The sequence below is a fragment of the Solanum stenotomum genome, chromosome 8 (assembly GCF_019186545.1).
Source record: "Solanum stenotomum isolate F172 chromosome 8, ASM1918654v1, whole genome shotgun sequence".
In the NCBI taxonomy this organism is placed as follows: domain Eukaryota; kingdom Viridiplantae; phylum Streptophyta; class Magnoliopsida; order Solanales; family Solanaceae; genus Solanum; species Solanum stenotomum.
Window position 1 is genome coordinate 41,144,416 of NC_064289.1, and position 14,558 is coordinate 41,158,973.

Here is a 14,558-nt window from a genome sequence, read left to right on the forward strand (position 1 = left end):
TTGGGTTGTCTCCCAACCAGTGCCTTAGTTAATGTCATGGCACGACACAAGTCCTCACTGAAACTTCATTCTTAGGGTTGGCCATAGTATCACTAGGTAACCCCCCTTGTTGTCTCGGGTTTAAATGAGACGAGATATGACCCATCTAGGTCTCCAACTGTTTGATAGAGATGGAATGAGAGGTAACCGTCTAGCTAAGGGTCCACACATCTTCCTTCATCTCTTTCAAATTTTTGTCAGACCCCTCAACCTTGTTAAGAATTCGAGACAGCATATCTCAGAATGACCACCTTCAGAATCCTTTTGCTTTTGATGCTCGTGTGGAGGAATGTACTTGTCCTTCTCCACATCCCTTTCCTTCCAAGTGGAGTTATGATCCCTCCACTCTCTATCACGATCTCTCCAACCTTCATCCCTGTTCCAACATTGGTTACCACCCTGCCTCGGATAGTTTGCACTATAACCACCTCCTTGGTTGGCTAGGAAATTCACCTCTTCGTTGTACAACGCTTCAAACTTAGCCTCATCGAGATTAATACACCTGTTACCCATAGCATTGACACTTCGAGCACCAGCTCCCATAAAATTTTTGGAAAAAATGTCAAGTTGTGTCATGATTTTTGCCATGTTCTGATCCCTCTCTTGGTCTTTCTCAAGTTGTTCCTTGGTCAATTTAAACGTGAGAGGGGAGACCTGATCTTCACGGGTGTACCAAGCCCGATTAATTGTGGTCATACCATCCAAAAGTTGGGTTGATATAATGTAAGGTTGCTGCATCAAACCTCCCGGAGAAAGGTGGTCAGCTACACCCTTGTTCACCAAATCAAGGCTTCGGTAAAAATAGTACAACAAAATGTTGTCGGGCAAACCATGAGTTGGGCATTGCAGCACCAACTTCTTGAATCGCAGCCAAGTCTCATGAATTGGCTCACCCTCCAAACACTTGAAGCTTTGGATGTTGTCCTGAAAAGTCATCATCTTCGAAGGAGGGAAAAATCACACTTGAAATGCGATGACAAGCTCTTCCCATGAAGTGATTGATTCTCGTGGCAATTTAGCCAACCACTTACATGTTTCTCCCATTAAAGAAAACGGGAACAACCTCAACCGAACCGACTCTTGGGATATGTTCTTAAAGGAGAACCTCCCACAAACATCAACAAAGTTTATAATATGCTCATGGGGATCCTCATGAGCTAGACCACCAAACAATCCTTTCAATTGCAAGAGCTGTAACATAGTACTTGTAATATGGAACACAGTGTTCCCTTCAGCCGGAGGCAAGTGGATGGTACCAATTCCACTCATTAGATGAGGGTTATTAACATTAGGCTTGTTGACATCGTTAACGTTACCGACGTCATCTTGGTGGCCCACTTGGCTACCATTGCTTCCATTCACACTCATTTTCTCTGTTCCAAACAACAACACACAAACCAAAACTGAAAGTAAGTAGATTTAACTATGACTAAAAAGAACAAAATTCAACTTAACAAAAGAATCTTAACCAACACCACTCCCCGGCAGCGGCGCCATTTTAATTAATAACGTTTCAAAGACACTTCATCTAATTCTAAGCGTCAACGATCGTTAGTCAGTATATAACCCAACTAAATGAGTTGGGGTCGAATTCCACAGGAAGTGGTACGTGTTTAAGATTCAATAGGAAAGTATGAATAAGCTCAAATCAGTCATAACAATAAAAATTAATTATTAAAAACGTAATTCAAATCAGGGGGTCACACGAATGTCAAATAAGGGGATTTTGGTTTGAAATTATCAACTACAACAGCAGGAAACAACACAAAATAACAATAATGAGACGGGTTCTTGGGATGTGATTCGATTATAGACTAATGTAGACAAATGGGTGATTGCAACTGTTAGGAAATAGCTGTAAATTAGTGAATAAGCTAGACTATATAGGAGGTAAATTTTCTCTAGAACAATTTACCCCGAATCAAGTCAATTTCTCTCGAACATCGACAAGCATACAACATAAGAACAACCTATGCCTTAGTTCATTCACTCTCTCGAGCTGAATGTGTGGAAAAGGTTATAGGATACACTCTCTCGAGCTGAACCCATGACAACCCAATACCCACAGACCATCAATCAATAATCTTGGTTTTAAAACCTCTCTATCGAGCAAGCCAAAAATACGAAGGTAGAACTGCATTTGCAACTACAATTCTTTAAATTAAACCACAATTAATGATTGAAATCACTTCTAAACAATATTTAAACTAACAATTAGCAATACCCATAATCTAAATCAGCCCATAATCACATAATCACACCCTAAGAATTGGGGTTTTAGCTAGACATCATAAAAATATTAAAATCGTTAACAAATTGTATTTTCATCAACTTGGTAAGATTAATTTCGTCCTTACAATGGTCTAAATTGAAGAATCTCAAAGACCACTTCCATTTTCTCAAAAGTAAAAAATTTCAATTCTTCAAAGCTAAGAAAAACTTGTCTCAATACTCCGAGTTCAAACCGAAAATTCTATGATTTGAAAAATCCCAAAAATCTACTCTCAAACGTAATATTTGAAAATGTATTTATAGTCACCAAAAATATGTTGCGAAGAACCATTTGGTGCAGTAAGTCGGGCTCGCCAATCAACTCAGTGATCCGCCCTTTGGTCAGTTCCATTACCTTTTTGCTTTGGCCTTCAACATCCTCGAATTCTGTAACTTTGGGCGATCCAACACTGCATCGCGGAACCACTCGGCGACACACCGACTGCTCCTTTCTCTTGCCAACTTGATTTTCTCCTTCAGGGCTTGGCACACTGGAACTTTAGGCGAGATGGTGGCCATTCGGCAACTCGCCAAAGGGACTTGGCGATCACCAGCGTTTCATTTCTTCGTTCTTTCAGCTCGCTTCGTTCCTTTTTGCAAATTAGTGTCCATGCTTTGTTCCTCAATCCAAATACCTGGAAATCAAGGATTTTACATCAGTTATTGGCACAAAATAAGCATTTGAGGACACTAAATCTATAAAAATAAAGCCTTAAATGAGTCCAAATCTCAGACTCATCAATAGTCCAGTATGTCATCAATGTTTAAGCAATATGTCATCTAGATATGTCATCAATGTTTATGTAGTATGACTTCCTAAGTCATCAATGATTAGATCACAATATGATTTCAGATATAGTTTTCATGATTACAACCTAAATACATGTTATTTAAGGAGTTTTAAAGGAACTTTAATGGTTCCGAATGTATCATTTTACATTTTTAAAAAAGCACTATTTTCAGAAAAGTATAAAAAGTTTTCATTTCTTATATATCGATTTCAAACATGAAAGATAAGTCCATAAGTATACCTTTCAAAAGCAAGTTTTGAACAATGTCTTTAAAGGAAAAGTCAAATGATTTCATATGTACCATTTGACTATTGAAAAAGAGAAAGAGTATAATTGATGTTTCTAAAAAGTACTTCAGTAAAGCAAAGTGAAAAGTAACGTAAAGTAATAATAGTCACTTTCTTTGTAAAGGGTGATTGAGCATAATAAATATTGAGTATTTTTGTAGTAGTATTAAGCACCGAAGAGGGTAAGAGTCTATTTTTAACTCAAGTCTCATAAAACTACATAGCCAGTGTAGGATAAGATCACACTGATTTGTCGTGTGACTTCTCTCTGCCTCTAATAAGGCCTATTAGATCGATACATAGTTGTAGTAGCATCATTTACCCCGACAATGTATAAGATGACTCTTGCAAAGTGGGCAAAATATTGTATCATTGCTAGATTCATAGTTATAATTGTCAGTTAGAGAAACTCCCCCAAAGAGTAAAGTAGATTATTATCATATTATTTTTATTGCATTTCTTATTGTAAAGATTAAATAGTTTTCACTTCATATTCACGTATTAATTCAGTTCAGTTGCTTTAAATATTCCAGTTTAGTTATTTATTTATTCAATCATGTTTCATATTTGTACATTCAACGTACTGATGTTATTCGACCTACATATTTTTATGATGAAGATACAAGTGCTTAATTAGAATCATCAACAGACGCTCCATTGAGATCACTTCACATTTTCTGATAGCTTTCGGAGAGACCTCCTTGATTCCAAAATTCCATTTTTATATTCTGTTTAGTAGTACTTGAGGTGTCGTGGGTCTTGTCTCGGCTTCTATCTTGAACAATAGAGGCTTCATAGATAGGTTGTGCTAGATGTTTTTTCATGTTTTTCTCCAGATGCTTTTATTGGAACTTATTCATGCCAAGTATTTCAAGTGTTTAAAACCTTTTATTTAAATAATTTATATATTCATCTATTTAGGGTTTTAGCGTATCATATTGAGTCTCATGTCTATAATTAGCCAAACCTAGGTTTCGTTTAGGGATCAGCAATGTTTCTTGAGTGCCGGCCACATCCATGGTATAGGCTCGGGGCATGACATCGCACATATAGTAGAGAAAGAGATCTTGAAGAATTAGCTAAAATGATTGTTGGTACTGGCTTGCCTTTTAGTTTTGCTGAAAATTCCGATTTTATTCATTATATTCAAATAGTCTATAATCAATCTTTTAAAGAGTTTTCGAGAAACATAATTAAAAAGGCTATTTTATTATCAAGGTCAACATTTTCATTATCTTCGTTGTTTATTTTACTATAATACTTGTAAAAATATTATCACTTTTGATATGGGTCGTAGTGTTAATGATTATGATTATTTCACTATTACTAACCATTGCATTGATGAAAATTGGAACATGCAAAAATGAATTTTAGGTTATAAAAATTGTGAAATGCATAAAATTGATAGTTACATAGCTCAAATTATTGTAGAAGTTTTAGAATTTTATGAAATTTGTAATAAAGTAATTAGTGTCATCCTAGATAATGTTTCTAATAATACAGTTGTTGTTGAAATACTAAAATTGGTACTTTTTCCTATTTATGATAGTGGTTTTCTATTAGGTGTGATGCACACGTATATAATATAATTGTTAAAAATGGTACAATAATGTTTAATAATGGTTGTATAAAATGTGAAATTGAATGTCATTTTACTTTTAAATGTCAAGTAAAGGCCTAACATAAAGATTTTGAAAATCATTGTTGTGAATTGAATCTTCCCCTTAGAAAAAATTCAAAAATAGTATACAGTAGATTAAATTCTTTATATGAAATGTTTAAAGTTGCTTATTGATATAGAAAGCCTTTACAAATGATTTGGAATACTCATAATTCTAATATGAAGTATAGACTTACCGATACTAATTGGGATGACATAAAGGATCTTATAGAGTTTTTAAAAGTTTTTTCATTTAGCTACAAAACAAATATTTGGATTTTATTATCCAACTATTTGTTCAGTTTTACCAAATATTTGTGCTATTTATGATAAATTTTCAAGTTCAAATATATTCCAAGGTTTAAAGAGTCTGTTAAGTCAATGATTGAAAATTTTTTAAAATATTTTTTTTCAATTCCTCAAATATATTTAACTGCTTATTTATTAAATCAACTTACAAAGAAATAGGTGCATCACAAATGGTTTAAAAAATATATTGAAATTTAGATATTCAAGCCAAGTGATTACCTAATTTGACAACAGTTAAAGATAAAATAAAAATTGAAGCTAGAAAATTGTATGACTTGTATAATTTTGGTAGAATAATTGAAATAGTACGTAAAGAAGAAAATTTTAGGTGGAAATATGTAGATAATATTGATGATATGCTTGAAAATTATCTTGGTCTTACTTCTAATGGAAAGAATGGTTTTGATGAATATTTTAATCAGGAAACGTAAAATATTAAGGATGAACAAGGCACCCCTCAATTGACAAGACATTTTCAAAATTTCAATCGGTGGTTTGAGATGTGCCAGCTGTTCAAGCATCTTTAGTAATTTCGGAGAGTGTTTTTAGTGCAGCAAGGTTTCAAATTGGAGAGTATAGGTATTCATGAAATCAGACAGCTTGGGGATATCGATATTGCTTAGAGATTGGATCAATGTTGAGCGAAAGAATTATGGGCGTTCCAATTTACATGTTCAATTTGAATATACTATTAATGAAATTTTGGTAGATTGTAGTGAAGACGCCATGAATGCATTGGAGGAACAAGCACTACAATCACTTCTAGAACATGTTACGAAAGAAATGATAGATGACCTATGACAAAACTATTTTCAAGGTTACAAATATTAGTATGATAATTCAAGACCTAATTCAAAAAGAACTCTTCCTAGAATGTGGTTGCGTAGATTAGGTCTTCTTCTAATATTTGTAATAAAAATTGTTCTATTTATATATTTTTTTTGAGTACATTTATAGGTTATTCGCCTTAATTTTTTTTTTTATTATTGTGTTCAATTTAATACACGTCTTTTTTATATATTTCAATTTTCAAATGTTTCAAACTTCAATTACAATTTGAATTTAAAAAAGTTTGAACATTGAAAATTTGATATAGTTTAAAAAGTTTCAAACTTAAGTAAGTTAAATACAGTTTAAAATTTTTAAATTTAAACTTTTAAGACTTAAGAATTTGAAATTTAAGTTTTAAGAGTTAAAATTTAAACTTTTTAAAAAGAGTGTAACTTACTAAGTTGTACTTTTAAAAAGAAATATTAAATAATTTATATATTTTGAATTTTTTTCAATTATAAAAAATCAATTTTTAATTTCGTTAAAATTAAAAGGGGGTCCAATATCGGTCTGGTCTGATCTCGGTACGTACCAATCCAAGACGGTCATTCCTATAGTTACCGATATGTCTGGTACCGATTCTGTCTTGATCCCGGTGTCAAACTTACACTAAATAACTGATATCGTATCCCTCCATTTGTCATAAGGATACATACATTTCAAAATATTGACGGTTACTCGATAAAGGTATACACAATCCAAAAGTATAACAAAGGGTATTAACGTACTATATATGATAGTTCAGGGGTACACAATGAAACCTCACTAAATTAATATAGGCGAGATCATGAAATGTTATTATTGTTTTGTAGAGTTATTATTTAATCGATAAATTAATATTTATTAATTTAAATAGTATTTTAAGATTAAATGAAGGTTAATTTCGAGTATATCAAAATCATTGTATCTTAGTAATTTATGTATTAAATTTATGAAATTCACATAAAAAATATATTTGTTATACATAAAGTACCATGAATAATGTTTTGGATGTTTGCAATCCCGATTTGGACGACAAACTAATCCATGAAAGATTAATGTTTTGGATGCCATCAATTTTGTAATCCCGGCTTGGACAACAAATGTTCAACAAGAGACAATAGCAAATTGTTTTCAACACTGAAAAATTCATTCGGGATGAAATCTCAGAGAATTTTAATAAACCCACTTGTGAAAACATCATTCATGAACTTGAGGTCATGATTAATGATTTCGGTTACTGTAATAAAATGGGCATAAAAACATGTTAGATTACATGGATGAAAATAATACATGTTCAGAGGTTCAGATCTTAGAAGAAATTGTGAATACCATAGGAAAAAATAATATTGATGATGAAGTTGAAGGTGATACAATACCTTTAGAACCAATTATTCATAAGAAAATACTTATCAAATCTAGAACTCATCACAATTTTATGGTGTAGTAAAAAAGACAACACTGGAACTTTTGGAAGCAATAAGAAAAGTTAGAGAAGAACTTCAATTAAATCTAATTTTTAACAAAAGAAAACACAATGGAATCATATTTCACTAAATTCTCTTAAATATTTTTGTACTTTTAAAAAATTATTAATTTATAATATTAATGAGACCATATATTTATATAGGAATCTTTTGAAAATATATTATCTTGTCGAACTTAGTGATTTTTTCATTGACCTAAGTCAAAATCGAAGGAAATTATTAGTTTAGACAAATTATTAATTACCGAGTATTAATTTAGTAAGACTTTATTGTATTTATCATTTTTTCTTGAATACTCCCTTTGTTTCTAATTACTTATCCACTTTTGAATTGACACACATATTAAGAACACAATGATTGGCATAGTCATTTTACTATTTTACCCTATTAAATATGAAGTGGATGAATTAAAAATTTAAGATTTTCAAAAAGTTCTACCTTTTTCAAAGTAATTAATTAAGGATATAATAGCTAAAAAATTCTTGTCATTTGTTGATTTATCAAAATGAACAAATAAAAGAAACAAACAAAAAATGAAAAAATAAACAAGTAATTAGGAACATATGGAATAATAAGTAAAGCGAGCAATAGAAATTATCTAATAATAATAAAAAAAATCTTTGTTCTGGTAAGGAAATAGAACTCCCTATACGACGAGGGCTTGTTAAAAGGGTTGAGGCAAGGCAGGAGGTTTTTGCAGGGTTTTGTTCCGCCATCTTTAAGCAGCAAACTCATATTGCCTTCCGCGGCTTGTTGCCATGGTTCAATCAAACAAGAAGTTGAAACAAAAACTAAGAGCAGCTAAAGCTGAACTGTTAGCTTCTTCTGAAGTTAAACAGGAAGAAGGGAGTATGAATGAGAAAACTAAACAAAAACAGAAGAAGAGGAAGAGAGATGAAACTGATGGGTTAGACAAGGATAAAGGGGAGCTGGGGAAACCTATGAAGAAGAAGAAGAAAAAGAAGAAAAAGAAGAATAAAGGGAAGAAAAAAGTAGAAGATGGACAAGTTGTGGAGGGTATGAATGTTGGGGATGGAGGAAATGGACAAGTAGCATCAGCAGCCCACACTAGTAAAACTGAGGAAAGGTATGAAAATTCTTTTCTCATTTACCTAATTGTTATTATTCAATTTGATTGTCCGGATACCACAAAAACAAACAAATTGAAACGAAGGCCCTACTTGTTTTTCAAGTGTAAGATACACTCGGACCTTTTTTAGCTTTGTTAAGTTCTACATGAGAATCAAAATAATCGTTGTTATGGTAAAATAAGGATCCTTTCTTGTTAAGTTTGCTGAATTCATGAAGCCCACAACAAGGCTAATGCATAATTAATTTCAATATCAAGTCTAACTTCAGGTTTGCTGGCCAATTCAAGGGCATGGAATGTTTGAAGCTGTTGCAGACAGTGCACAACCAAAAAAATAAAATAAAAAATGAATGAGTTTGAATTTGATGGTTATGTGATATGGATGAGCACTCCGACATTGTATCAAACTCATGTGTTTTGGGCTGTGGGGATTGACTTCTTTCATGACTCTTTGTTTGATCTATGTTTCATAAGACTTTTGTCCAACTCTTATCCATTGCATGATTTAGGATCTCTTCTTTCATTTTCTTTTTTGTTTCTAACACCTCTATGTTGTTGTGGCTATCTACCTGTCTGTTCCAGGGAAGAAAGCGTTGATATTTCTAATAAAGTTTATGTCGGAGGTATTCCTTATTATTCCACTGAGGATGATATTAGGAGTTACTTTGAAGGTTGTGGCACCATTACGGAGGTTGATTGTATGAATTTCCCTGACAGCGGAAAGTTTAGAGGAATTGCCATTATCACTTTTAAGGTAGATTCTTTGAGTGAAGTGGTGCTTTCTAATAGTGTTTGTTGGTGTCCTTTGCACTATTTTCAGATAATGTTTGCTTAAAAATGTCTTGGATGTGTTTGTTACCTGCAATTGTGTCACAAAGTTTTGAAGTATGTGAATTTATGCAGACTTTTCAGGCTTAAGAATTATTATTTGCTTGACAGTCCAGTTGATAAATAATGAGATGGAAAGTATACCATGGGAAAATTCATCTCTTAGCAATATGACAGTCAGTGAGTTCTTATCTGTTGCTTGAATGGGTACAGCCAGTACAAAGCAGGGATGCAGAATCCTTTTAATCCTACAAGGTTTCTAAAGAGTTTAAAATTACATCCAAATCATTTTGAAAAACAGCGGTGGACCGATGTTTCAGATATTAAATACATCTGTTCTTAACTAAATAAACAATTTCCCCCTTTCTGTCAAAGCATCTTCGGTTCCTTTCAAGCGAAATGCTCCATAGTATGCACAATCCAATGGTTATCCATATCTTCTTTTGCTGCTTCTTCATCCTCTGGTTTATCCAGCTACAGAGAACTTGATCAGATGTTTGCTTGCATAACCTATCAAAATCCGTATAAGCTAAGAAAGACGCACCAGATCTGCCACACATACATGCAATGTATTGATGAATGGTTCACTGATTCCCCTTCCCTTTCACAAATAGTACCAGCAACATAAATTAATCCTCATGTCTTCAGCTTATCCTGTGTCAAGCTGGCCTCATGTGCTGAAGTCAACAGCTATAACTGGAGTCTTTGTCTTCCAAAGCATTTTCCATTGCCATTCTGTACCACTTCCATAAATTCTAGCCATCCTTACCAATATTTGGTAGTTTGACTAAACGAGAAATTTTTCTTCACTGGTGCCTTGCCTGTCCAAAGCAAGGCCTTCAGGAGTCTTCACTTACACCTCCAGCCTATCTATCCCCAAACAATTCCTTTTAAATTGAAATATTCATGAGCTGCCATTCTGGCAGTTGGTGATTATACTATTTTTGTCAAGTACAGTGCTGTATGAATCAGAAACATGCCAGCTAAAGATTTCCCCAACCCAATTGTTCTCCCAGAACTCAAAATATCTTCCATTGCCAATTTTCATTCTTTTGTGATCTTGCAAATTAGACCATAAATTGTTGATGTGCTTCCAGAAGGCAATATCATGAGAGTGCAGTTATACTTGTCGTATCCTCATAATTCTGAAAACCATACTTTAGCTTAATGAACTCTTTCCATTGTTCTCTTCTTTTGTCATTCCACCTCCACAATCATTCGAACAGAAGGCTTCACCATCCTCCTTGTGCAACTTCAACTTTCCCCACCTAACAAATGCATCTTCTTGATGTCAATCTCTTTCCCCGAAAAACTTGCATGTTATTCTATCTTGTTGGGCTTCCACTTTAGCTAGAATGAGCATTGATGAAATCAAATAAGTGGTATGTCATTTAGGACGCCTTCTACCTTAATTGGAATGAGAGTTGATGACATCACATAAGTTGGAATGCCGTTAGGATGCCATTCACCAAGGTCGACCTAACAAAAGATTCTGTTTTTTCCATGTACTTAATTTCTTTTCACATATTTTGGTTACTCTCTTTCAAATGCTATTTTCTTCGAGAGCTAATCCAAGATGTGGGAAATTATGACTGGGCCACTCAACGCATCTGCTAATCATGAACAGACTGTTCTGCTCTAATAAAAAAACATGCTGCTCCTTTTCAGATTTATATGAAGCACTGAAACAGCCTCGAATACAATCAGCAGCCCCTATTGCCGCAAAAATTGTTCCCTATCTGCATCAGCATATAAAATATGGAAGATTACTATAAACCTTCCACACAGATAGCAATCCTGAAACCATTCAACCATTTAATTTCACCGCTTTCGCAATGATCCTACTCAATGTCTCCATGATAAGGAGATAAAAATGCCTCGTCTCATCCACCTTGTGCAGAGAAAAACCTACTGGAGAGCCATTAATAATTGTGGTAACATAAAACATCATCCAATCAATTCACCTGTCAGCAAAACCCATTTTCAGAATAGTATAGAAAATGGAGGGTCAGTTTACATGGTCGTAATCCTTCTCGACATCAAGCTTAAAGAAGACTCCCTTCTTGATTTTTAGCTTGTATACAAACATCCCTCTTCTAACACTGCCACATCTACAATCTGCCGACCTCCTATGTAAGCATTTTGATTTTCCTATATCAAATTGTCCATCATCCCTTTGAGTCTCTCCGTAAGCACTTCAAAGAATTTTATATATGTTACCCACTAAAGAATTTTATAAATGGTAAGTAGGTGGCAATGCGTTGTCTTGTTGTCCCTTCATATTAGTAAGTCATACTATTTCTCCTATAGTTTCTTGTCCTTAGATTTTTGTTATCTATTGATTCCTTGTACTTCAATTATCATATTGTTTTGTTGTATTTTTGGTTCTACTACTATCTGTTGTGTTGTTATTATTTGTTGATTTTTGTACTTCCATTACGTCTTTTTTTTATTGTTTTTCCTTGAACCGAGGGTCTTTCAGAAATAACTTCCCTACCTCTGAGGTAAGGATAAGGTCTACATGGACTCTACCTTCCCCCATCTCTTCTTTGTGAGACTATATTTGGTATGTTGTTGTACTCATTATTAGTTACTCCATCCGTTTCGACTTATTTGTTGTACTTCCCTTATAAGTCCATTAAAAAAAAATCTCAAAAAAAAAAGTCCATTAAAAAAAGAATCTCTTTTTTTTTTCGGCAACTCTTTAATTTCAACTTTTCACGTGTTATTTTTAAGACCACAAGATGAAAGGAAATTTTGTACATTCTTCTTTAGTTTAAGATCACAAGATTCAAAAGTCTTCTTTACTTAAACTCTGTGCTAAGTTAAAACCATACAAATAAATTGAAATGGAAAGAGTAGTAATATAATAAGAATGCTACTTTTGGAATTTATCTCCTCCAAACTCTATAGACATTCTGCAAAATCGATTTTATTTGTGTTTGAAATTGTTTCTTCTCACCAATCAAAAATAAAAATCTTATAAGATTAGTCTTGGAAGTGCCTACGATAAAAGAAGTTGTCTTTCATGTAGCTTTGTGCAAATTTATGTTTTTGAAATGTTAATGCATCACGAATCAGTTATTCTTTTTTGCGTAGAGTCTACCACACCTTTGTTTGTTAATCATTTTATTATTTATTTGAGAGGAGTGGCAAGAGTTCAAGTTACCCACTTTCAACACAGTTGCAAAGTACCATGCTAATCTGAACTACCCTAGATTTGCATTTGACCTGTTTTTGTGACCTAAGCCACCTCATACAGACCCTTGGTTTGTTTTCCTTTTCCCCGTGTTGGTTTCTTGCAAATATTGCTAGTTGAGTGGGTTTCTCTCTAAATTTGTTTTCCAGACTGAAGCAGCCGCTAAGAGAGCCATGGCACTGGATGGTTCTGATATGTAAGTGCAATCATGTATTCATTGTTGAGAAAGTTATATCTTCTGCGTCTCGCTTCTCACTAACACGTATATCTGCTTCCAGGGGTGGACTATTCCTGAAAATCCAGTCATACAAGTCCGCTAAAGCTAACAAAGTGTCCAACTTCTCACCAAACATGGTGGAAGGGTATAATAGGGTATATGCGGGTAACTTATCATGGAATGTAACAGAGGATGACTTGAAGAATGTTTTTTCAGATTGCAGCATTAGTTCTATTCGATTCGGTGAAGATAAAGAAACAGGAGAATTTCGAGGTTATGCCCATGTGGATTTTTCTGATAGTGTCTCCGTAAACATGGCATTGAAGTTGGATCAAAAGATTGTATGTGGTAGACCTGTTAGAATAAGCTGTGCTGTTGCGAAGGAAGGAGCTGTTAAGAAAGGAGGTGCAACAGATTCAAGACCTATGCTGAAAGATCAAAATGTGGATAGTGTTGCAACAAGCACAGTTAGTGCAAAGATTAGGAGGCGAACATGTTACGAATGTGGAGAGCGTGGTCACCTTTCATCGTCTTGTCCAAAGAAGCAAGAAACTGATCAGAAAGAACAAGTTGCTAGTTGATTATAGTAGGAGACTTTGCATGTTCACAAAATCTGATCTGAGCTGTGCTTAACAGAAATTATGGTGGAGTTTTTATCATCTTGGACCACATTTCTGGAAGTCCATAATTTGCTCTTTTCCTAGTGCTTCCAGTATTCTTTCAATTTTGAACATGTGATTGGTAGATTTGTAAACATATGTAGCAGTTGTTACAACCACTGCATAAATTGTTGCAAGTAACTACATCAACTGTAGTAACTTTTATAAATTCATAAACTTTTATACAACATCTTTACCAATTGTTGCAACCGTTGATACAATTGACTGTAACTACTTTCTTTTTCCCAATCTATATTAGGTAACTAGTTTGTAGGAACGTGCACCTTACTATATTTGATACAATGTTTGTATTGTCAATGATAATTTTAAATGGCACATATATTACTCAACTTTCTTTGTACTAAAAAAATAAATTCAAAACATACAAAGAAAAAGTAACAACTTCTAAGTTAGGCTAGAACATACTCCCTCCGTCCCTATTTAGTTGTCCATATTTTCTTTTTTAGTTGTCCCTATTTAGTTGTCCATTTTGACAAAACAAGAAAGGACAACAAATTTTTTCCTATTATACCCTTATTTACACTTCTTGAAAATTGTAAAAGTGTATGTTGTTTCCCTCCAATTTATTTCACTTGAATTCAAAGAAGTGGTTGTAATTTTGAAGTGAAAAGTTGTCATAAGGGTAAAATTGTAACTTCACTGTGCTAATCATTGTTGCCTTAATCTGTGTGTCATTTCTAAAGTGGACAACTAAAAAGGGACGGAGGGAGTATTTAAAGATAAATACATACTCGAACACATATATATACTAGTCATGGACACGTGCGCTGCACGTGTGAGCCATATTAAGTTGTATTATTCTTGTTGCTGCCCCAATCATTATGTGCTACCGGCCTCACTGCCTAAGAGTTATAATTAGTAAAATGACTTTTTTCGTAGTTATTCCTACT

At 33.7% G+C, this 14,558-nt stretch overlaps 1 protein-coding gene across 1 annotated transcript; it reads left to right on the forward strand.

The window, feature by feature from the left end:
• The first annotated feature begins 8,303 nt into the window (after nt 1–8,303).
• On the forward strand, nt 8,304–13,842 carry LOC125874738 (phragmoplastin interacting protein 1). Its single transcript, XM_049555751.1, has 4 exons — nt 8,304–8,741; nt 9,327–9,498; nt 12,921–12,967; nt 13,050–13,842. Exons 1-4 carry the CDS (start codon nt 8,413–8,415, stop codon nt 13,567–13,569), a joined length of 1,068 nt encoding a protein of 355 aa, XP_049411708.1. The 5' UTR covers nt 8,304–8,412; the 3' UTR covers nt 13,570–13,842.
• Nucleotides 13,843–14,558: the final 716 nt, after the last annotated feature.

What these genes read in the sequence shown, in the direction of transcription:
- LOC125874738 (XM_049555751.1), top strand. Translation starts at nt 8,413, where the DNA reads ATGGTTCAATCAAACAAGAAGTTGAAACAAAAACTAAGAGCAGCTAAA. An exon ending in TTGCCATTATCACTTTTAAG is followed by an intron (nt 9,499 to 12,920) that starts GTAGATTCTTTG and finishes TTTGTTTTCCAG; the next exon opens with ACTGAAGCAGCCGCTAAGAG. An exon ending in GCACTGGATGGTTCTGATAT is followed by an intron (nt 12,968 to 13,049) that starts GTAAGTGCAATC and finishes ATCTGCTTCCAG; the next exon opens with GGGTGGACTATTCCTGAAAA.